Here is a 22,671-nt window from a genome sequence, read left to right as displayed (position 1 = left end):
AGACACTACAACAGCAACACTTGACCACTGGACCAACGCCAGCTACAAGACACTACAACAGCAACACTTGACCACTGGACCAACGCCAGCTACAAGACACTACAACAGCAACACTTGACCACTGGACCAAAGCCAGCTACAAGACACTACAACAGCAACACTTGACCAACGCCAGCTACAAGACACTACAACAGCAACACTTGACCACTGGCCCAACGCCAGCTACAAGACACTACAACAGCAACACTTGACCACTGGACCAACGCCAGCTACAAGACACTACAACAGCAACACTTGACCGCTGGACCAACGCCAGCTACAAGACACTACAACAGCAACACTTGACCGCTGGACCAACGCCAGCTACAAGACACTACAACAGCAACACTTGACCACTGGACCAACGCCAGCTACAAGACACTACAACAGCAACACTTGACCACTGGCCCAACGCCAGCTACAAGACACTACAACAGCAACACTTGACCACTGGACCAACGCCAGCTACAAGACACTACAACAGCAACACTTGACCACTGGACCAACGCCAGCTACAAGACACTACAACAGCAACACTTGACCACTGGACCAACGCCAGCTACAAGACACTACAACAGCAACACTTGACCACTGGACCAACGCCAACTACAAGACACTACAACAGCAACACTTGACCACTGGACCAACGCCAGCTACAAGACACTACAACAGCAACACTTGACCACTGGACCAACGCCAGCTACAGGACACTACAACAGCAACACTTGGCGGGGTAGTCAGGGGCGTAGACCTTGTGCTCGAAGCCGTACACGAAGTAGGAGTCAGCCTTGTCCTTGTAGCTGTAGGACACCTGCGTCACTGGGATGACGCGCACACGGTGTCTCTGTGGACACATCGGTGGCAGGCCTGTCACAGGTGTCTCGGCAGGCCTGTCACAGGTGTCATGGCAGGCCTGTCACAGGTGTCATGGCAGACCTGTCACAGGTGTCATGACAGACTGGTGACATCTTTCAACAACAGTATGGTTAAAGATACTTAACGATCAAATTTGCCTGATCTGTCACGTGATAAGTTGCCTGGTCAGTCACCTGATGAGTTACCTAATATGTCACGTGATGAGTTACCTGGTCTGTCACGTGATAAGTTACCTGATCTGTCACGTGATGAGTTAGCTGGTCTGTCACGTGATAAATTACCTGATCTGTCACGTGATGAGTTACCTTGTCTGTCACGTGATGAGTTACCTGGTCTGTCACATGATGTTACCTGATCTGTCACGTGATGAGTTACCTGATCTGTCACGTGATGAGTTACCTGATCAGTCACGTGATAAGTTACCTGATCTGTCACGTGATAAGTTACCTGGTCTGTCACGTGATGAGTTACCTGGTCAGTCACGTGATGAGTTACCTGATCAGTCATGTGATAAGTTACCTGGTCTTTCACGGGATGAGTTACCTGGTCAGTCACGTGATGTTACCTGATCTGTCACGTGATGTTACCTGATAAGTCACGTGATGTGTTACCTGCATCAAAATCCGCTCCCCCCCAAAGCTTGAGCCATGTCTGCTGACCAGCGTGTTAGACGCGGCGTTGATCTCCTGCTCGGGGAAGTGGTTGACTGGCCACACCTAGGGCATCAGATCAACATCAGATCAACATGAGATCAACATCAGATCAACATTAGATCAACATTAGATCAACATGAGATCAACATCATATCAACATTAGATCAACATCAGATCAACATTAGATCAACATTAGATCAACATTAAGTCAACATTAGATCAACATTAGATCAACATCAGATCAACATTAGATCAACATCAGATCAACTTTAGATCAACATTAGATAAACAATAGATCAACATCAGATCAACATTAGATCAACATTAAATCAACATTAGATCAACATTAGATCAACATTAGATCATCTTTAGATCAACATTAGATTAACAATAGATCAACATCAGATCAACATCAGATCAACATTAGATCAACATTAGATCAACATTAGATCAATATCAGATCAACTTCAGATCAACATTAGATCAACATCAGATCAACTTCAGATCAACATCATATCAACATTAAATCAACATTAGGTCAACATTAGATCAACATCAGATCAACATTAGATCAACATTAGATCAACATTAGATCAACATCAGATCAACATTAGATCAACATTAGATCCTACCAACCGGCTTCTGGTTGGCAGATTTGACATGTTATAAAATACTAGCGTGCCCGTTCCCGCGGGTTGCCGCGGAATTTGAAGAAAGTCCAATGACAGTCGGGGGCAAAAGCACCCTACCGGGGCTTCGGCGGACGCGCCTGATTCAATTTAGTGAACGACCTAAACGCCCCATCTTATCCGTACCGCACTAGGACGCTTCGGGTCGCGCAATCTAAAGGGCGTCTGTGGTTGCGCCTGTTGCAGTCTTAACGCCGAATATAGTAGTACCCCTTATCCATAATGCAGGACGCCCAATTAACGGATGCCAAGTGCTAATGTAGCCACTCTGGAACTCTGGGCGCCAAACCATGTATTCACGAAAATCGCGCCGCCCATTAGAAATTTTTTTTTCCGCAGAAATCATCTCCGGAGTATTCTCTTCTCCCCAAAGTTTCATGGTACCGTATATAGTATATAGAGAAAATTCGCAACCTCCAGGGGCGCCGCCCTTGCGAAATTTAAAAAAAAAAAATTGTTTTACAGAAATCTCCCCTGCAATCGACTTTTGTTTTTATAAACCGCATATAAAGAATAATTGAATCTCGCCCTGCAGGGGCGCCCCTACGAATTAGATATTTTTTTCGAATAAACCTCCCAAGGAGTATTCTCAACAACTTTGCAAAGTTTCATGGCGATCGGATGCAAGGTGTAGTAATTCTTAAAAGACAAACAAACAGACACACATACAGTACAGCCGACGGAAAGACCCGTGATTACAAAGGAATATAGCAAAAAAAAAAAAAAGAATTGATCGCCATAGTGTGATATATCTAAAGTGCTCATCATCTAAATCAACGATATAAACAATTAATGTTGAAGGTGTTATAAAACAAATTTCATTTTCCAAACTTATAGTGTTAATTGACGGCATGTGCATTAAACAAAATTAAAGAAAATGTATCACCCTTCACAAAAATTCTAATTGTGTCTGACAGTTATTTGATTTTAGTCCTTTAGAACTCATTACCTCCCTTGATAAATTACTTCCCTTTAAAAAATATTACAGTGCAATAGATTATGGATATGGAAGGTTAATATAGTCTTTAACTGAATCGAATCCGGGCGTCCTCTGGCACCCCGACAGGGTGTTATTTGGCGCCCCGGGCCTTCCCGTGTTAGCTATGGTGCCTACGTTCGTTTAAGTGAGTGAAAAAGATTATGAATAAGTTGGGGTAATATAGTCGTTTACTAAGTTGAATCAGGCGGTTCCGCCGGCGTCCCAGCATTGTGCGCTTTTGCGCTCCGGGATAGACCATGAGCACTTTTCGTTTATATTAGCATTTAAGTTTGTTTTTATGTTTGCGTTTATTTGCATTATTTTGAGTTATTGTTTGCGTTTAGGTTTGCGGTTGTGTTTCTATTTGTATTTGTGTTTGCTTTTTTGTTAGCATTTAAGTTTTCTTTTTATTTGGGGTTGGGTTTGTGTCTGTGTTATGTTTGCGGTTTTATTGTGTGTTTTGTTTTTGGTTGGTTTGGTTAGGGTTAATTCAAAAAGTAATATATCTCCTAAACCCGTGCAATGCCGGGTGTATGCTGATTACTAAACACACAAGTCATAGGTTTTTCACAGAGGCCAGTGCAGGGCCTGGCAGGGACGGCTAGTACCTTTATAAATATAAGTATTCCCAATTTAAATGTATTAAAAATTTTAAACAGTAAAACAAAAAAGAATTTCATTTTTAGTGAAAGCATATGTTGCTAGTTCATAAGCGACCTAGTTGTTTTTCATTGCATTTAAAAGTTTATAATTTTAAATGTTTTAATTTTTTAAATTTCATGTTTCTTTCGTTTAATAACGGCTAAAATATTTACCAGTAAGTCAGTAAGGGTTATTTTAGGGTATCATTATTTGACCAATCGGGCTATAGAAATACAAAAGTCTGACAAAACTACTCGATTCAAATTTATCACAATTGGAATTCTATTTATTATGTCGAGATTAGACAGGAAGGTGTAAAACATCTAAAATGTCGAGATTTGCCGAAGTCTAAAATATCGAGATTTGCCGAAGTTTAAAATGTCGAGATTTGCCGAAGTCTAAAACGTCGGGATTTAGCGAAGTCTAAAATGTCGAGATTTAGCGCAGTCTAAAATGTCCGTAAGTTTTTACAATCAACTCACCCGGGGCGAGGTCTCCTCGAAGGCAACTTGTCCGGACACTGTCCGGATCAACTCGTCCGGAAGTGACGTACGCTCGATGATGTGGTCGTCAAGATGGTTCGTCCTGAAACACCAGAGTCAAAGATCAAGGTCAAGGTTACATTGTGCGTGTTATTTTGTCTCTAGCCCTAACAACTAGACCACTGGTCTAAAGCTAGTCACGTGATGAGCACAAGTTACCACTTGATGGTCAGCTGGATGAACCAGCGCAGGTTGGCGCGACCTTGACACGTCCTGCAGACCAGCTGACCTGACCCAGAGCAGACGAAACATCTAAAAATAGAAACGGGTGTGGTAACTTTAAGATCGTATAAAGCTAGTTACATTTTAGTTGACATGCCCCACCCTACCCCCCACCACACCCCCCTACTTACATGCCCCACCCCCACTCGTCACATGCTCAACCCTACCCCCCCACTACTCACATGCCCCACCCTACATCCACCCCACTCCTGACATGCCAAACCCTACCCCCCACTACTCACATGCCCCCCCACCCCTGTACTCACATGCCCCACCCTACCCCCCACTCATCACATGCCCCCTACCCCACTACTCACATCACCTCTCTACTCACATGCTCCCCCATCTCCCCTCCTCACATGCCCCACCCCACCCCTTTACTCACATGTCCCACCCCCTCCCCTACTCACGTGCTCCACCCTCCTACACAGCTGTGACAGTGCCCGTGTCTGTGTTCACCGTTCTCGTAGTAGCTCCTCCTGCCCGAGCCCCCACAGAAGACGCACATTTTCTGGTCGGAGGTCAAAGTTCACATCAGTCAAAGTTTACTTATTATTTAAAATGCCCACCCACATGCAACTTACCCTCCCCACCCCTACAACTTACCTTCCCCTCCCTACAACTTACCCTCCCCACCCCTACAACTTTACCTCCCCACCCCTACAACTTACCCTCCCTACCCCTACAACGTACCCTCCCCACCCTACAACTTACCCTCCCCACCCCCTGCAACGTACCCTCCCCACCCCTACAACTTACCTTCCCCACCCCCTACAACTTTACCTCCCCACCCCCACAACTTACCCTCCCCACCCCCTACAACTTACCCTCCCCACCCTCTACAACTTACCCTCCCCACCCCCACAATTTACCCTCCCCACCCCCCTACAACTTACCCTCCCTACCCCTAAACTTACCCTCCCCACCCCCACAACTTACCCTCCCCACCCCCACAACTTACCCTCCCTACCCCCACAAGTTACCCTCCCTACCCCTACAAATTACCCTCCCTACCCCTACAACTTACCCTCCCTACCCCTACAAATTACCCTCCCTACCCCTACAACTTACCCTCCCCACCCCCACAACTTACCCTCCCCACCCCCACAAATTACCCTCCCTACCCCTACAACTTACCCTCCCCACCCCCACAACTTACCCTCCCTACCCCTACAAATTACCCTCCCTACCCCTACAACTTACCCTCCCCACCCCCACAACTTACCCTCCCCACCCCCACAACTTACCCTCCCCACCCCCACAACTTACCCTCCCCACCCCCACAACTTACCCTCCTCACCCCCACAACTTACCCTCCCCACCCCCAAAACTTACCCTCCCCACCCCCACAACTTACCCTCCCCACCCCCACAACGTTCCCTCCCCACCCCCACAACTTACCCTCCCCACCCCCACAACTTACCCTCCCCACCCCCACAACTTACCCTCCCCACCCCCACAACTTTCCCTCCCCACCCCTACAACTTAACCTCCCCACCCCTACAAATTACCCTCCCCACCCCCTACAACTTACCTTCCCTACCCCTTAACTTACACTCCCCACCCCCTACAACTTACCCTCCCCACCCCCACAACTTACCCTCCCCACCCCCACAACTTTCCCTCCCCACCCCTACAACTTACCCTCCCCACCCCTACAACTTACCCTCCCCACCCCTACAAATTACCCTCCCCACCCCCTACAACTTACCTTCCCTACCCCTAAACTTACACTCCCCACCCCCACAACTTACCCTCCCCACCCCCATGCAGCTGTAGCAGTACTTGTAGCCTCTTGCTCCACATCGATGACAAGGCTGAAATATAAAGGTGCTACATGACATTTATATGACAAACACTGTAAAGATGTTACATGACATTTATATGACAACCACTGAAATATAAAGATGTTACATGACATTTATATGACAAACACTGTAAAGATGTTACATGACATTTATATGACAACCACTGAAATATAAAGATGTTACATGACATTTATATGACAAACACTGAAATATAAAGATGTTACATGACATTTATATGACAGCCACTGAAATATAAAGGTGTTACATGACATTTATATGACAGCCACTGAAATAGTGTAACTATATGACACAGTAGCTCGCTTTATATCGCCAGATGACACATGACAAAATAAAATCACATATGTTATAAGATGACATTTGGTATCAGAAGCCAACTAGCTGGACCAAAATATGGACAGATTACATTTGATTATGAGGTTATGACACAGGTTTACATGTCAACAGCTGACATGAGCCCGCCAGTTGACATATGACATCTGGTCACGTGATAGTTACATGTCAGAAGGTGACCCTCACCTTGATGGAGGCCGTGTTGGGCACCTCAACCTTGACCTTGCTTGTCTGGAACATCTGTGGCGGCTGGGCTTGGATGTCCCAGGGCCCCGGGGGTGGGCCCGTCACCACCAGCCCCTCCCCCATGTACGGCTTGCACGTCCACTTGGTCGAGCGGCCTTCACCGAAAGTTTCAAGGGTGTACTGGGGGTGGGGTGGGGGAGAATAACAGATTAAGCGCAGGTTAAATTTCAAGTAACTTTACAATTCTCATCAGTCTTAATGCCAATGGTCAATGCTACCCATATGTCGCTCTGAAGGTCACGCCATGACGCTCTTGAGGTCACGCCCTGACGGTCTGAAGGTCACCATGTGTAGGTCTGAAGGTCAACCTATTGTGGTCTGAAGGTCACTCTATGATGATCTGAAAGTCACCCTGTTAATGTATGAAAGTCAACCTTTGAATTTCTGAAGGTCACCCTGTGAATGTCTGAAGGCCATCCTATGTAGGTCTGAAGGTCAATCTATTATGGTGTCAAGGTCACCCTAAAGGTCCGTGACGTCTGACTCACATGTAGGGCAGACGACGACTGGAGCTCGTTGATTCTCATCATCTGCGCGGGTTTCTTGCCGTAGCAGCAGTGCTCAGCCACAAACTGCAGCAGCGCCTCCCTAGCTTGCTCTTCTGTCACGGCGTGGTTGCTGTGGGTGGGGCGGGGAGGTAGTGGTTAGTTGGTTGTTCGATCTTGCTAGTCTTCACACGATGGTTGTTATATTTGGTTGTTGTATTACTGATTAGGTTGTTGTGGTAGGTTGTTTGGCTGAAATGTCCGGCTTTGCCCCCCTCCCGAACGAAATGGAATTTGCATAGAAAATATATACTTTTAATAACAGCGTCTGCCCCCCCCCCCCCCCCCGAAAATTTTAGCCCCCCACCCCGGAGATAAAAGTCTGGAAAAACACTGCTTCCGGCCGAAATGTCCGGCTGTAACACCTACCTCCTAATGAGCTGCCGGTCCTGTGGTTCCTGCACGGCCTCCTGGTATGTGGGCGGGGGCAGCATGGCTGGAACACAACAAATGGCTAATGACTTGTCGTTTAGGTCAACTAATTTAGCCAGTTCAGTTCGTTTGCTACGTGACTAATTTAGTCAGTTTAGTACGTTTTTCGCGTGACTAATTTAGTCAATCTAGTACGTTTGCTAAGTGAATAATTTAATCAGAACACTAAGGGTGTCGCGCGACTAATTTATTCAGTCTAGTACGTTTGTCACGTGACTAATTTAGTCAGTCCACGAAAGGTGTAACGTGACTGACCTCCCTGGTAGCCGACGTTAGAGTAGCCCGGTAGACTCTCCATCAGCTCGGCGGGGGGCGCTGAGGCCATCTGGTCTTCGTTGGGGTCAGCTATGGCGTCGTGGGGGATGTCCTTCATGGGCGGGGCGCCACCTAGCAACGACAAGGTTAAGGTCATGGGTCACCACACACACAGTGACAGCACAGTGACAGGACATTGACAGTGTGGCCTCTTACCTGGGGGCGCCCCCTGCTGGGGTGGATACCCAGGCTGGGGTGGTGGCACCACACCGGGTGGATAAGCTCCAGGGACACCTCCGTGTGGGGGGTAGGGGGGCTGTCCACTGTAAGACCCGCCTGCGCTGTTGGGGAACATTCCACAATTACGTTACCGTCACAATTACGTTACCGTCACAATTACGTTACCGTCACAATTATGTTACCGTCACAATTACGTTACCGTCACAATTACGTTACCGTCGCAATTATGTTACCGTCACAATTACGTTACCGTCACAGTTATGTTACCGTCACAATTATGTTACCGTCACATTTACGTTACCGTCACAATTATGTTACCGTCACAATTATGTTACCGTCACATTTACGTTACCGTCACAATTACGTTACCGTCACAATTATAATACCGTCACAATTATGTTACCCTCACAATTACGTTACCGTCACAATTGCGTTACCGTCACAATTATAATACCGTCACAATTACGTTACCGTCACAATTGCGTTACCGTCACAATTATAATACCGTCACAATTATGTTACCGTCACAGTTATGTTACCGTCACAGTTACGTTACCGTCACAGTTACGTTACCGTCACAATTACGTTACCGTCACAATTATGTTACCGTCACATTTATGTGACCGTCACAATTATGTTACCGTCACAGGTATGTTACCGTCACAATTACGTTACCGTCACAGTTACGTTACCGTCACAATTACGTTACCCTCATAATTACGTTACCGTCACAATTATGTTACCGTCACAATTATGTTACCGTCACAATTATAATACCGTCACAATTATGTTACCGTCACAATTATGTTACCGTCACAATTATGTTAACGATGTCACATCACAAGTGAACAATACAATAAGATGTCAACTAGAACATTTGTTGCTCTCAAAAAATGTTTTTCAAGAAACGCCAAAATAAAATTTAAAAACTCATTAAAAACATTTTAATAACAACCTTTAATATAATTATGAACTAAAAAGAAGAACATAAATTATTTTCTTGAAATATATAATAATGCACCACAATTTAAGTAAATTAAAAGAAAAGCGCAGGTCGCTTCTTAAATTTTAGTCAAGATTTCAAAACATAACATAGTGACCTACGCTAATCGTTATAGTTGTTTGAATAGTAGTGTAGTGCATTATTAGAGATTCAAAGGAAATCATTTTTTTCTCTACTTTTTAGTGCATAATTATGTAAAGCGTGTTATTAAACGTTGTTTATGAATTTTACTTCAGTATTTTAAAATGTTTAGTATATTAAATGAACCCGAAAAATGTACGTACAATCTAGAAAACTTTAATTCTTTAAAAATTAAATTAAGTCAAATTTGATGTTAGATTGACCCACGTGCCAAGTTCAAAACGAATCGGTGAGTTAGAAGTGATCGAAGTTTCGTTCGGCAGCTTCGATACATGACGACAGATATATAATTAGGCAGAGGAAGCAAGTTTAAAGCTTGTTAAAAAAAGCATAAAACGTTTTAATAACAAGCTTATAATGTAATAATGCACTTAAAATTAAAAGGCGAAAATACATAATTTTCTTTAAATATAACTAAGATTAAAACAAAATACAATAGAGTTTCTTGACTAAAAACTATTGCGCACCATATTGAACATGATAATACGTGTATTCTAGTGTGGAATAGTAGTAGGTAGTCCAAACTGAAATTAACTATTGATTGCAGACTTCTGGAGTGAGTATGTCATGAAATAACTTTTAATTGTAAGGTCTATGCCACAAATTTTATAAAAATATCTCAATAAATAAAAAAGTTATGCGATTTTTAAAAAAGCAAAATTTGGTAAAAAAGTGATTTTCAAAAAGTGCCATTTTTGAGAACCCATATTTTTTAAACTAAATAACATAGAAGTGTAGAAATTGGTAAAGTTGCTGCGAAGTTTGTAATATATATGCCCAATTTTTTTCAGTCATCTAAAATGAGTCTTTCTAAGGTAAAAAAATAATTGGAAATGACAAAAATACGTTTTGGTCACTTTTATTTTCATAAAAAAAAAAAATTCAATTTTTTTTTTTTGCTTTGGAATAACTCTAAAACTATTGTGTTGGTAACATCAACGTGGAAAAATGTGTTAATTATTTTCAAAAATCACATGAGTTAAAATATTATTTTAAAAAATACCACAGTTATCTAGTGCAGGAGAAACAGAATCAAAATTTAGTAGAGTAAATGGGTTCCATGACAAATGATCTCAGGACAAATGATCTCAGACAAAATATCTCAGACAAAATATCTCACGGACAAATGATCTCAGGACAAATGATCTCAAGACAAATGATTTCAAGGACAAATGATCTCACGGACAAAAGATACCAGGACAAAATATATCAGGACAAATGATATCATGGACAAATGATCTCAGACAAAATATCTCAGACAAAATATCTCACAGGGAAATTTTAATAGTATTTCGATGATTTTAGTTGAACTTTTTTTATTGACTGTTAATATGGTTTTGTTTACTTTTTTGAGTATAATAATTGTGAATAAAATGAATTAGTTAACCTAACAAACCATCAAAGGTGTATTAAAAAATTGTAGTAGCATTTGATTTGAAAAAGTAAAAATTAAAACAAACTTTGTCTTTTAGCCTCAAAGGTATAAAACATATAAAGTAACGGTAGCTATACAACATTAATGTTCATATCACGCGAAATATCTTTCAAAAATGTGAATGGGTCTGAAGGTTCGTAACGTTAAACTATTGTTTTTATTACATCATCAATACAAACATAAAGTGTAAGTTTCTTTACTGGTAGGTACATCGTTATGATCACACCTCTCCAATACTATGTGATCATCTATTGTGTGAACTCTTGCTGGACATGTCCTAATTTCACATTTCCAAATGGCAAACATACATTCACCAGAAACTAATGTCCTAATATTTTTCTGCGAGGTAACGAAAGAGACCATATCAAAGCAATCACCATTAATACTGCTTTGTTTGATGCACACTACGACATACTTAGCTTCGCGATGACCGCTGTCTTTTAAATAAGCATTTGTCACCTGATCTCTAAGGTGTGACCGAAGCATAACAATGGACTTGAAAAGCTAGTCGTATTGTCCATGGAGTGCGGATGTCTTTCCCTTAAGGCATGTCTCTGCCATCAAAGCGAGCGGCCACCTTGATACGAAGGTGTGTCTTTATTGTTATTTCATCCCCTTTGATCTAGTTTCGTCCACCTGACGTGGTAGAATTGTCTCACGTTTGACAAGCACACCTACGCTGTCTTTCGAAATTATTTCTTTAATCTTGGTATACTATATTACTAATACTAACCTTAAAATGTTTAGTGCAATATGACAAATTTATACGGCAAACATTTCTTACAATTACTATAGAGGCCTATAAACAATGTTAAACATAGTAAACAAAACGATAAGAGAGTCAATAAAAAAAAAATTCAGATCAATTAAAATCATCCAATACACTATTAAAATTTAGTTGTGAGATATTTTGTCTGAGATATTTTGTCTGAGATCAATTGTCCGTGGTATCATTTGTCTTGATATATTTTGTCCTGGTATCTTTTGTCCGTGAGATCATTTGTCCTTGAGATCATTTGTCCTGAGATCATTTGTCTTGAGATCATTTGTCCGTGAGATATTTTGTCTGAGATATTTTGTCTGAGATCATTTGTCCTGAGATCATTTGTCCTGTCACCAGTAAATGTAATGTAATGTAGTTTAATAAAGACGTGATGCCTACAAGTGATGCAGCAGTTGATGCCACATGCTTTGGTTTCTTTTCAAACCTATCCGGTTGATAACTGCTTTGGGGGAACAGTTTTTAAAACTACAACTCCACATCTTTGTACGTCTGGTTTCCCTCAACCTTGATCTTGTGGAGCATCAAGAGTAAGTAATATGTTTTGGGAATAGTAGGGGGGAGTGGGGTCTTGGCCTTCTTCCCTTCCCTTGTAAGGAAAGTTCTGGATAGGCCATCGTAAATGTCTCCAGCTATGGAATAAACAATTGATTTAGTGATTAATAAAATATAATTAAATTTACTACTAGCCTAGTGTGTAGGCCTACTATTTGTCCTATGACTATAACTGGAAACATATGAAAAAGCCTGAAACACCTTTTTGTTAAAAATAATTTATACTTTATATATATTTTTAAGAGTAATTCTACTGAATGAAATTTGAAATATTCGTTGCTTGTGCCACACTGCCGACACTGGTTGAGATATCCAATGATGAAGATGCCATACTGTGGTTCTCAACATCCTATAGGACAACTTAACTGTCCTTCATTGTTACTATTATATGCATATAAAATAAATAAATAATGAGAAATACTACTAGTACTACTTACACTTACAACTAATATAACATTTAAAACTAAGTCACAACATGTAGAATCTTAACAAATTGCACCACCATCTAAAAATTGATCTGGTACATTTTATTACGGAGACTGGCGCAGACCATTTCACATTATTTAGCAGGGGAATCAGAATCAGAGTACACAACAGAATATAAAAAAATTAATCACATTAGTCCTTAAAATTTAGTGTCTTTTGTTTTAAATAAATCGATAAAAATGTATAGTTATTATAATTATACATTTCTTTTGTATTTCATTAATATTTTATAAGTATTTAACCTTCGTTCCCTGTAAATAATTGAGTTCGTCCACATAGTAACCAGGCTTGTCTGGTGGCCATTTTGAATTTGTCGATTCATAATTTTGACGTGATAGTCCAAATAAACTGTAGTAATACGACCCTATAATTAATCCCATTCGATAGATTTTAAAGAATTAGTAAACACTAGCATCTAATAGTTAAGTGCATCCATATTTTAAGTCCCTAGAATGTCCTGAATTAAATAGCTTCACGTTTAAACACACCATGTGTACAAGCGTAGTTCACACGCTAAAACCGTGGACTAGTAGGGTTCAAATTTACATTAATAACGTGTGCTAATTAAACCAAACTGACATTCAAACTTAAAATTCATTCATTAAAATGGAAATGAAACTTTAAAAATGATACTTACAACTTGTTTGAAGGCTCTAGCAAGGGTAAAATCCGTTTAGCATCATCGGTCGTCAACCTTTAAAACCGTTCGGCGAGCAACTCATTCGGGGCTGAAAGTTGACTCGAGGGTTATATGCTTATTGAGGGTACGGCTTCGCGACCGTAAATCAGAAAGACTTGAATTTACAACACAAAGTAGTTATAAAAGTGAACTTTACATCGGTGTAAAGATTGAAACAGAATTAGTTTGTTTTCGTGTATATATCGTCATTTAAAGTTTAAAATCTGTATTTTTTAAATGAAATAAACTAGTTATTTTTTCAATTTATACATCAAACGATAGACTAGAATTCGATCTTTAAAATGACATTAAGATTATGCTTCTACGATGCTTCGTCGCGAAGCCGCAACCAAATGAAACAGTGTGTGGTCGATCGGTACACGCAAAACGGTGAAATTTGTTGACGTAACTGATACTTTTCAAACAAATATAAAACACATTCAAACATGTGTTACAGAAATAAAAATACCAGATTACGACAGATAAAGGCTAAAACTTTATTGACATATAATTTTTATTCTTATAGGACAACTAGAAGTAGTGAAATTTTTTTTTTTTTGAAAACCGCAAAAACTGACCCTAAAACGCACTTTTTCGCCAGTTTGGACTACCTAATAGTAGTAGTAAGATACCCTACTCATTTCAGAAAGTTTTAATTAATTCATAAAAAAAAATAACTAGGCATCCAATTAGGTCAAATTAAATGTCAGATTTCATTGTCTTTAAGTCTTGACCCACGTGCCAACTCTTAAACGAATCGGTCAGTTAGAAGTACTTGAAATTTCGCTCGCCCGTTTTGATCTATGACAACAGTGGAAGCAAATTTAAAATAAAAGCTTGAAATAAGAATATAGACGTTTCGAATATTTGAAAAGTAAAGATTTGAAAAGAATAATTTTGTAATAATAAAATGTAGCAGTAATACAATGTGTACTGTTCTGAGGGTATGTAAAGTGTCTAGCGTTCAATAAATCATCGTGTAAGAGGAAGATAAAATACATAAACAATTTTTGTCACAGAATTTACCTGCTGTCGAATATCGGAGTCCTTTCATCCATCTTTTACAATCCTTTTTTAAACAGTTTCAGATCAAACCTGTGGTCCACACACTGTACTAGAGGCCCACACACTAGAGGCCCACGTTCTATCCCAAAACTTGATCTGACGGACGATGTTTTCTAATCTCGTGTTATCGTGCGTTGATATCAAACGATCAAATCTAGTTCAGCACTAGGGTGTCTTGTTGGCATACACACACACCTGGGCGTACCGACACACACACCCCCACACACACACACTGTGCTATTGTGACACGGGTGGTCAGGCGAGTCGGGAAGTAAATTCGGTCTCACTGTGTACATAACGTGTATGTCATTTACACAGCGTATATGTATGTCATTTACACATGTGTGTATGTATGTCATGTACACACGTGTGTATGACATGTACATGTGTGTATATCACTATATGTCATGTACATATACATATGTGTGTATGTCATGTAATACGTGTGTAAGTCATGTACACATGTGTGTATGTCATGTACATATGTGCGTATATCATGTACATATACACATGCGTGTATGTCATGCACATATGTATGTATGTGACGTACATATACAAATGTGTGTATGTCATGTACATATGTGTGTATGTCATGTACACACGTGTGTATGTCATGTACACACGCGTGTATGTCATGTACATATGTGTGTATGTCATGTACACACGCGTGTATGTCATGTACATATGTGTGTATGTCATGTACACACGTGTGTATGTCATGTACGCACGCGTGTATGTCATGTACATATGTGTGTATGTCATGTTCACATGTTTGTATGTCATGTACACACGTATGTATGTTATGTACACACGAGTAACAAACCACTCAAGGGCTGTCATTGTGAGACGACAAAGGAGACCATGACCTAGTTCCGGGGAAATTTTAAGGGAATTTTTTTTTATTTTCCTACCACCCCAACCCCGCCGCACACACACACACCACACAACCTAATTCTATAATTAGTACTTCCTGGTACACATACATTGAGCAGCTAGTACACACCTGAAAGCCACCACATTGTAAAGGACCGGGCCCTCCAACTAAGTCCTGCATACCCCGAGAAACTCACTAGATAGCTGGAGATATTGCCGGACCCCGAGAAACTCACTAGATAGCTGGCGATATTGCCGGACCCGAGAAACTCACTAGATAGCTGGAGATATTGCACACACCCCGAGAAACTCACTAGATAGCTGGAGATATTGCCGGACCCCGAGAAACTCACTAGATAGCTGAAGATATTGCCGGACCCCGAGAAACTCACTAGATAGCTGGAGATATTGCACACACCCCGAGAAACTCACTAGATAGCTGGAGATATTGACCACACCCCGAGAAACTCACTGGATAGCTGGAGATATTGCCGGACCCCGAGAAACTCACTAGATAGCTGGAGATATTGCCGGACCCGAGAAACTTCTAGATAGCTGGAGATATTGCCCGGACCCCGAGAAACTCACTAGATAGCTGAAGATATTGCCGGACCCGAGAAACTTCTAGATAGCTGGAGATATTGCCCGGACCCCGAGAAACTCACTAGATAGCTGAAGATATTGCCGGACCCGAGAAACTTCTAGATAGCTGGAGATATTGCCGGACCCCGAGAAACTCACTAGATAGCTGGAGATATTACCGGACCCGAGAAACTCACTAGATAGCTGGAGATATTGCCCGGACCCCGAGAAACTCACTAGATAGCTTAGGTTTGGACCCCGAGAAACTCACTAGATAGCTGGAGATATTGCCGGACCCGAGAAACTCACTAGATAGCTGGAGATATTGCCGGACCCGAGAAACTCACTAGATAGCTGGAGATATTGCCCACACCCCGAGAAACTCACTAGATAGCTGGAGATATTGACCACACCCCGAGAAACTCACTAGATAGCTGGAGATATTGCCGGACCCCGAGAAACTCACTAGATAGCTGGAGATATTGCCCACACCCCGAGAAACTCACTAGATAGCTGGAGATATTGCCGGACCCCGAGAAACTCACTAGATAGCTGGAGATATTGCCGGACCCGAGAAACTCACTAGATAGCTGGAGATATTGCCGGACCCGAGAAACTCACTAGATAGCTGGAGATATTGACCACACCCCGAGAAACTCACTAGATAGCTGGAGATATTGCCCACACCCCGAGAAACTCACTAGATAGCTGGAGATATTGACCACACCCCGAGAAACTCACTAGATAGCTGGAGATATTGCCGGACCCCGAGAAACTCACTAGATAGCTGAAGATATTGCCGGACCCCGAGAAACTCACTAGATAGCTGGAGATATTGCCGGACCCCGAGAAACTCACTAGATAGCTGAAGATATTGCCGGACCCCGAGAAACTCACTAGATAGCTGGAGATATTGCCCACACCCCGAGAAACTCACTAGATAGCTGGAGATATTGCCGGATCAAATCGTATTTCGCCATAGAGGGCGAACAAAAAGTCATTCTCTACCGTATTTTATGTCGATGTACCTCTAGCCTGCATTTTGAGAAATAAACTACGGCCCTCTTGCTGTGTTACGAAAACATATTAACGATAGTTTTATCAATGATAGTTTGATCAACGATAGATTGACCAACGATAGTTGGATCAACGAAAGTGATTTCAATTGCAAAAATAAAAATTAAGTCCTGGAAGTCTTAAGTACTAATGAGGGTCATTAAGTGATGACTTGCTTCGCTGAAAATATAGCGAGCTTCGCGGATATGGTCTTGGTCTACTGTGTAGTAGGATTAGTCCATTGATAAAAAAAAAAACATTGACCATATTTTGTTGCCCTTATCGACCAGTATTGAGTGCCGTGGTAAGTCGACAGAACAGTGGCGTAGCTAGGATTTTCGGGCCCCTATGCAAAAATCATTATTGGGCACCTACTTTAATCGGTAAATTGTGTACATAGTTGTGTATTTATACGGTATAATTATGTAGTACCACGTAGCGTAAAATACCTTTGATTTTATATCACTTTTATGTAAAAACAAATTAACTGTAAGCCTGTAACCTTTAAGTGACCTAACACAGTAGCTTCAAGAGGCGTGGGCCTCTAAATGTAGGCGTAACACCATGACGAAAACTCGTAAAATTTATTGTCAAAACTATGTTTCATTCAATTAAAAAAATAAAAAAAATTAAGGAGAGGGGGTAACACTCCACCTGAAATGCAAAATTGTTAGACGGAATGGGGGGTGACACTCACTAAACGCACCGGGTGATATCGAAACTTGTGACGCCACTTGCCAAATACAAATTTTTAAAAAGTTGCTCATGATTTATTTAGATTTTTTTCTCTTACTTATAAGTTTGTAAAATGATTATGTTCCTTGAAGTCCATTTTAGCTGCTTCTGTATGTTCGATACTTAGAAGGCCAAGCTACTGACGAAAGTGGCATATCTACAACTTGTTTCATGACATCATCATAATGAAGAGACTTGGGGCGCCCAACTGTATACAACTGCCGAGGCGGCTGGAGAACACCCCTTATTTTCTTTAGCCATTGATTATAGTAGCCCTCCGTATCCCTAGGGCATGGCGCTCATTAAAACAAGTGTATGCACCGACGTATTTTTAAAATTATTTTTATAATACAAATATTAAAATCCCAATGTAAAAGTTTTTTAAAAATTAAAGAGGGAAAAGGGCCCCGACAGAAGATTTAGTGAGTCGACAGATTTTCAGTGAGTCGACAGAAGTGTCAGTGAGTTGACAGAAGAGCAAGTGAGTTGTCAGAAGAGTCAATGAGTTGACAGAATATTCAGTGAGTTGTCAGAAGAGTCAGTGAGTTGACAGAAGAGTCAGTGAGTTGACAGAAGAATGAGTGAGTCGACAGAAGAGTCAGTGAGTATGGGAGTCGACGGAGTCATCACAAAATGTGTATCATCATATAAAGCTTTCTCGCTAATGACACTCTGGTCCAAATCTGTTTGGTGAATGTAATGCCCTGTAATTTAATTCACGAACTCAAGCAGCAGTCTGATGTTTTATCGTACCCGACAAAAGTTGGACATTAAGTCTCACTTACCCGACAAAAGTTGGACATTAAGTCTCACTTACCCGACAAAGTTGGACATTAAGTCTCACTTACCCGACAAAGTTGGACATTAAGTCTCACTTACCCGACAAAGTTGGACATTTCTTCTCACTCAGGCAGTCCCAACACTTCCTCCAAACACTGTAAAATAAACGGTTGGGAGTTGGAGGTTAGGCCGAGTACCAACGTTTTACAGCAAACAAAATTTACAGAGGAACTACAAGATATCCTGTAGACACAGGTGTACTGGGCAGTAAACCACACGATTTATAATATGTAGACACTAGGTGTTCTATGTCTTACAATGAATCTAGCGCTATGGTCCACTGAAGCCCAAACAAAGCAGTGGATCCAGCACTGGCAATGTTTGAATGGCTTTTTTGGGACGCGTGACCTCCGAGGCGTAGCGACCCTTCCCGGCGCCCGGGGACCAAACTTTCGATTTGCACCCCCCCTCAAACTTTTGATTTGCACCCACCATCAGGATTTCGATTTGCACCCCCCTCCCCTCAAGCTTTCAATTTCTTTTTCCAACCCATTTTGGCGCCCCCTAAGGTCGGCGCCCGGGGACATATGTCGTCCCCCCCCCGCCCCCCCCCCTCGCTACGCCTCTGCGTGACCTTTTTCGTTCAGTGCTGACTACATAAATACACAAGGGGGTCATCCATGTATGACGTCCACACACGAGGGGGGAGGGGGGGTTAAAAAATCGATTTTTGTGGACGCCTATGGACTCGCGGGGGGTGGGGGGGGGGGGGGGTCGGGTCAAGGTGGACGTCCACATGTTGAATTAAACAACAAAATACTTAAATTTGAAAATGTTTACAAAAATATTTAAAAACCTGCACATAAAAAGAAGGTTATACTATACATTAACATACATTAAGTCGGTAGCTCTTGTGTTGAATGTATCAGGAATGTAGCTGTATACTACCGTATACCTGTATACTACCGTATACCTGTATACTACAGTATACCGCCCGCCTAAGAAAAATATCGATTTTTTTTTAACGAGCGGTAGGACGGGGGTCATTGACCGCGGCAATTTTCTACAGCAAAGCTTGGTATTTCAAGTTCATTTTTAAACATTTCAAACTATTGTAAGCAATGCTTGGTATTTCAAGTTCATTTTTAAACATTTCAAACTATTGTAAGCAATGCTTGGTATTTCAAGTTCATTTTTAAACATTTCAAACTATTGTAAGCAATGCTTGGTATTTCAAGTTCATTTTTAAACATTTCAAACTATTGTAAATAAATCATAGTAGGCGTAAAATCTTAATTTTGTGTCAAAGCCTAGATGTAGATCTAGTCATTTTTTTCATGTAAAAAAAAAAAACCAAAATAACCACGTTACAATTTAGATATTTAAATATCTGCGCGTGTATGATGTGCTCGCTTGGTCAGATGTATAGGTATAGGGCTAAAAATTCAAAATTTTTGTGGACGACATAAATGGATGACCCCCTAGCACAGGTGTTCCCAACCTTTTTTTACTCTATAGCACATTCTAAAATATCGGTAGGGAGGCGGGCACCACCTATTTTAAATCTACAAACTCCTTCCAGAGGCGTAGTGACCCTTCCCGTCACCCGGGGACAAAACTTTCGATTTGCAACCCCCCCCCCCCCCCCCCCCAAACTTTCGATTTGCATCCCCCTTCAACCTTTCAATAATGTTTATGAAAAAAAATCTGTCTCTGTCGAATAGTGAGAGGCGGGCACATACGAATCGTTCGGCGGGCACAGGGTTGGGAACCCCTGCCCTAGCAGATAGGGGGAATTCTACGGACATAACCCAGACGTTGCACTACGGGCTAGATATTTGCAGGCACAGCAACAACAGGAACTACGGAAGGAAATGGGTTAACAGTGTAACGAATTTGACTTGTCGTTTCAACTTTTGAAATCTCGATAATAAAACGATCAGCGACCGGCACTTTTAACCGGCTCATGTGACGTCACCTAGATACAATAACCGGCTCATGTGACGTCACCTAGATACAATAACCGGCTCATGTGACGTCACCTAGATACAATAACCAGCTCATGTGACGTCACCTAGATACAATAACCGGCTCATGTGACGTCACCTAGATACAATAACCGGCTCATGTGACGTCACCTAGATACAATAACCAGCTCATGTGACGTCACCTAGATACAATAACCGGCTTTGAAAAGCAGCGTCGCACATTTGTATGGCGAGAAAAAGTAAAGAACCATAAGCACGGACATACCTTCTAGAGAGTTTGGTCGCCTGGTGACACAGTGACAACACAAGGAAGACTGGCTAACAGCGACACATCTAGCTCACAGACACAGCACTTAGGCCACACTTGATGATAGTAGGTCACGTGACCTCTATTGTTTTGGTGATAAACAAAACGTAACTGGCAGTCGATCAGCTTTCTGGTGAGATTACAGTCCGCGGGGCGCAGGGCGTCTATCTACAGCTGGTCACAAGGCGTCCACAGTTGGACTAGGGGCGTCTACAGCTGGTCACAAGGCGTCCACAGTTGGAATAGGGGCGTCTACAGCTGGTCACAAGGCGTCCACAGTTGGACTAGGGGCGTCTACAGCTGGTCACAAGGCGTCCACAGTTGGACTAGGGGCGTCTACAGCTGGTCACAAGGCGTCCACAGTTGGACTAGGGGCGTCTACAGCTGGTCACAAGGCGTCCACAGTTGGACTAGGGGCGTCTATCTACAGCTGGTCTTGGGGCGTCTACAGCTGGTCTTGGGGCGTCTACAGCTTCATGTGTGTGTGTGGGGGGGGGGGGGTTCACCTTTTCAAAGGGCGTACCTACACAACTGATGTTCGGGCGTCTACACGGATGGACCAGTGACGTAGCTGGGGAGGGGGGGGGGGGGGGCTGGTCGGTCGGCTGCTCCGAGCGCCTACACAAGAGAGGGCGCCAACCGGGGTAGAAAAATTACGAAAAGGCTAATTTTTCTAAGTTCCATTACGGAATTACAGGGTGTCAAAGTTAAGAAAAAAAGACTTATTTTGACTAACCCATCCTCCAAACATCCACTAAACATCCACCCATCCTCCAAACATCCATCCACCCACCAAACGTCCACCCATCCATCAAACATCCACTAAACATCCACCCATCCTCCAAACATTCATCCACCCACCAAACGTCCACCCATCCATCAAACATACACTAAACATCCACCCATCCACCAGTTGATCGTCCAACTTGAAACTTTTTGTTCCTTCTCAGCGCTTCCTCACGTGGCCCCAACAAAGAAATTATTTCCCATAAAGGGAAATAATCGAGTCAATTGAGTAGCTTGTATTTGAGACGATTACTCCCCTTTTAACCTTGACCTTGCCGAGGTTTTACTATTGATACGATCGTCTTATCTAGATGGATTCTATGTTCAATTTGACCTTCACCTTTTGGGGTACCTGACCTAAAAACACTGGCTGGTTTAACCGCTAGACCTTGGCCTTGTTGAAACCACTAAACCGTGAACTGGTTTAGCTTTAACCGATAAACCTTGATCTAGACCTTGACCTTGTTTAACTACTAGACCTTGACCCTGATATGGGCCTCCTTTAAGATCCGTCTTACCTTTGTTTGACCTTTGCTAGAGACGAACCAGCTACAACTCAAGTAAAGCACAAGCCCACATTAGATTGTAACGAGTTCAAATTTTGGCTGTGTCAGCCTGAGTGCTAATCAAGGACACCATGACGCCACAACACTAGAAAGTTGACACCAGCTGGTTAGAAACATGTTAGGATTTTTTTAACCTTCTACAGTCATCATACACCAACACGTGAGTATGTGTGTGTGTGTCTAATGTGCTCCGACACGTGTGTGTGTGTGTGTCCGATGTGATGCGACTCATGTGTATGTGTGTGTGTCTGATGTGCTGCAACATGTGTATGTGTGTGTGTCTGATGTGCTGCAACATGTGTATGTGTGTGTGTCTGATGTGCTGCAACATGTG

General features: G+C 42.2%; 1 protein-coding gene across 2 annotated transcripts; it reads right to left on the bottom strand.

The window, feature by feature from the left end:
• Nucleotides 1–334: 334 nt before the first annotated feature.
• On the bottom strand, nt 335–21,047 carry LOC131937241 (protein SSUH2 homolog). 2 transcript variants are annotated; one of them, XM_059294510.1, is made up of 13 exons: nt 20,944–21,047; nt 18,790–18,845; nt 8,496–8,620; nt 8,280–8,411; nt 7,962–8,028; nt 7,536–7,665; nt 6,988–7,167; nt 6,397–6,459; nt 5,053–5,153; nt 4,580–4,672; nt 4,361–4,463; nt 1,527–1,631; nt 335–883 (listed from the first exon to the last, which is right to left on the bottom strand). In XM_059294510.1, exons 2-13 carry the CDS (start codon nt 18,804–18,806, stop codon nt 740–742), a joined length of 1,260 nt encoding a protein of 419 aa, XP_059150493.1. In that variant the 5' UTR covers nt 18,807–18,845; nt 20,944–21,047; the 3' UTR covers nt 335–739. The 2 variants fall into 2 exon arrangements, with proteins under 2 accessions (XP_059150493.1, XP_059150492.1); XM_059294509.1 differs by lacking the exons at nt 18,790–18,845; nt 20,944–21,047 and adding an exon at nt 14,626–14,832.
• Nucleotides 21,048–22,671: the final 1,624 nt, after the last annotated feature.

The sequence above is a fragment of the Physella acuta genome, unplaced genomic scaffold, assembly GCF_028476545.2.
Source record: "Physella acuta isolate Inbredline_101_S28 unplaced genomic scaffold, ASM2847654v3 ptg000204l, whole genome shotgun sequence".
NCBI classification, from domain to species: Eukaryota; Metazoa; Mollusca; class Gastropoda; family Physidae; genus Physella; species Physella acuta.
Note: the sequence above shows the minus strand (reverse complement) of the source record. Positions and strands in the feature narration are given on the sequence as shown.

Excerpts from the sequence above, each read along its gene's own strand:
- LOC131937241 (XM_059294509.1), bottom strand. The coding sequence starts at position 14,657 with ATGGATGAAAGGACTCCGATATTCGACAGCAG. Across the intron at positions 4,673-5,052 it reads TGTGTAGGAGGGTGGAGCAC|ATGTTTCGTCTGCTCTGGGT; the intron begins GTGAGTAGGGGA and ends TTCTATTTTTAG. Across the intron at positions 4,464-4,579 it reads ATCCAGCTGACCATCAAGTG|GACGAACCATCTTGACGACC; the intron begins GTAACTTGTGCT and ends CTGGTGTTTCAG.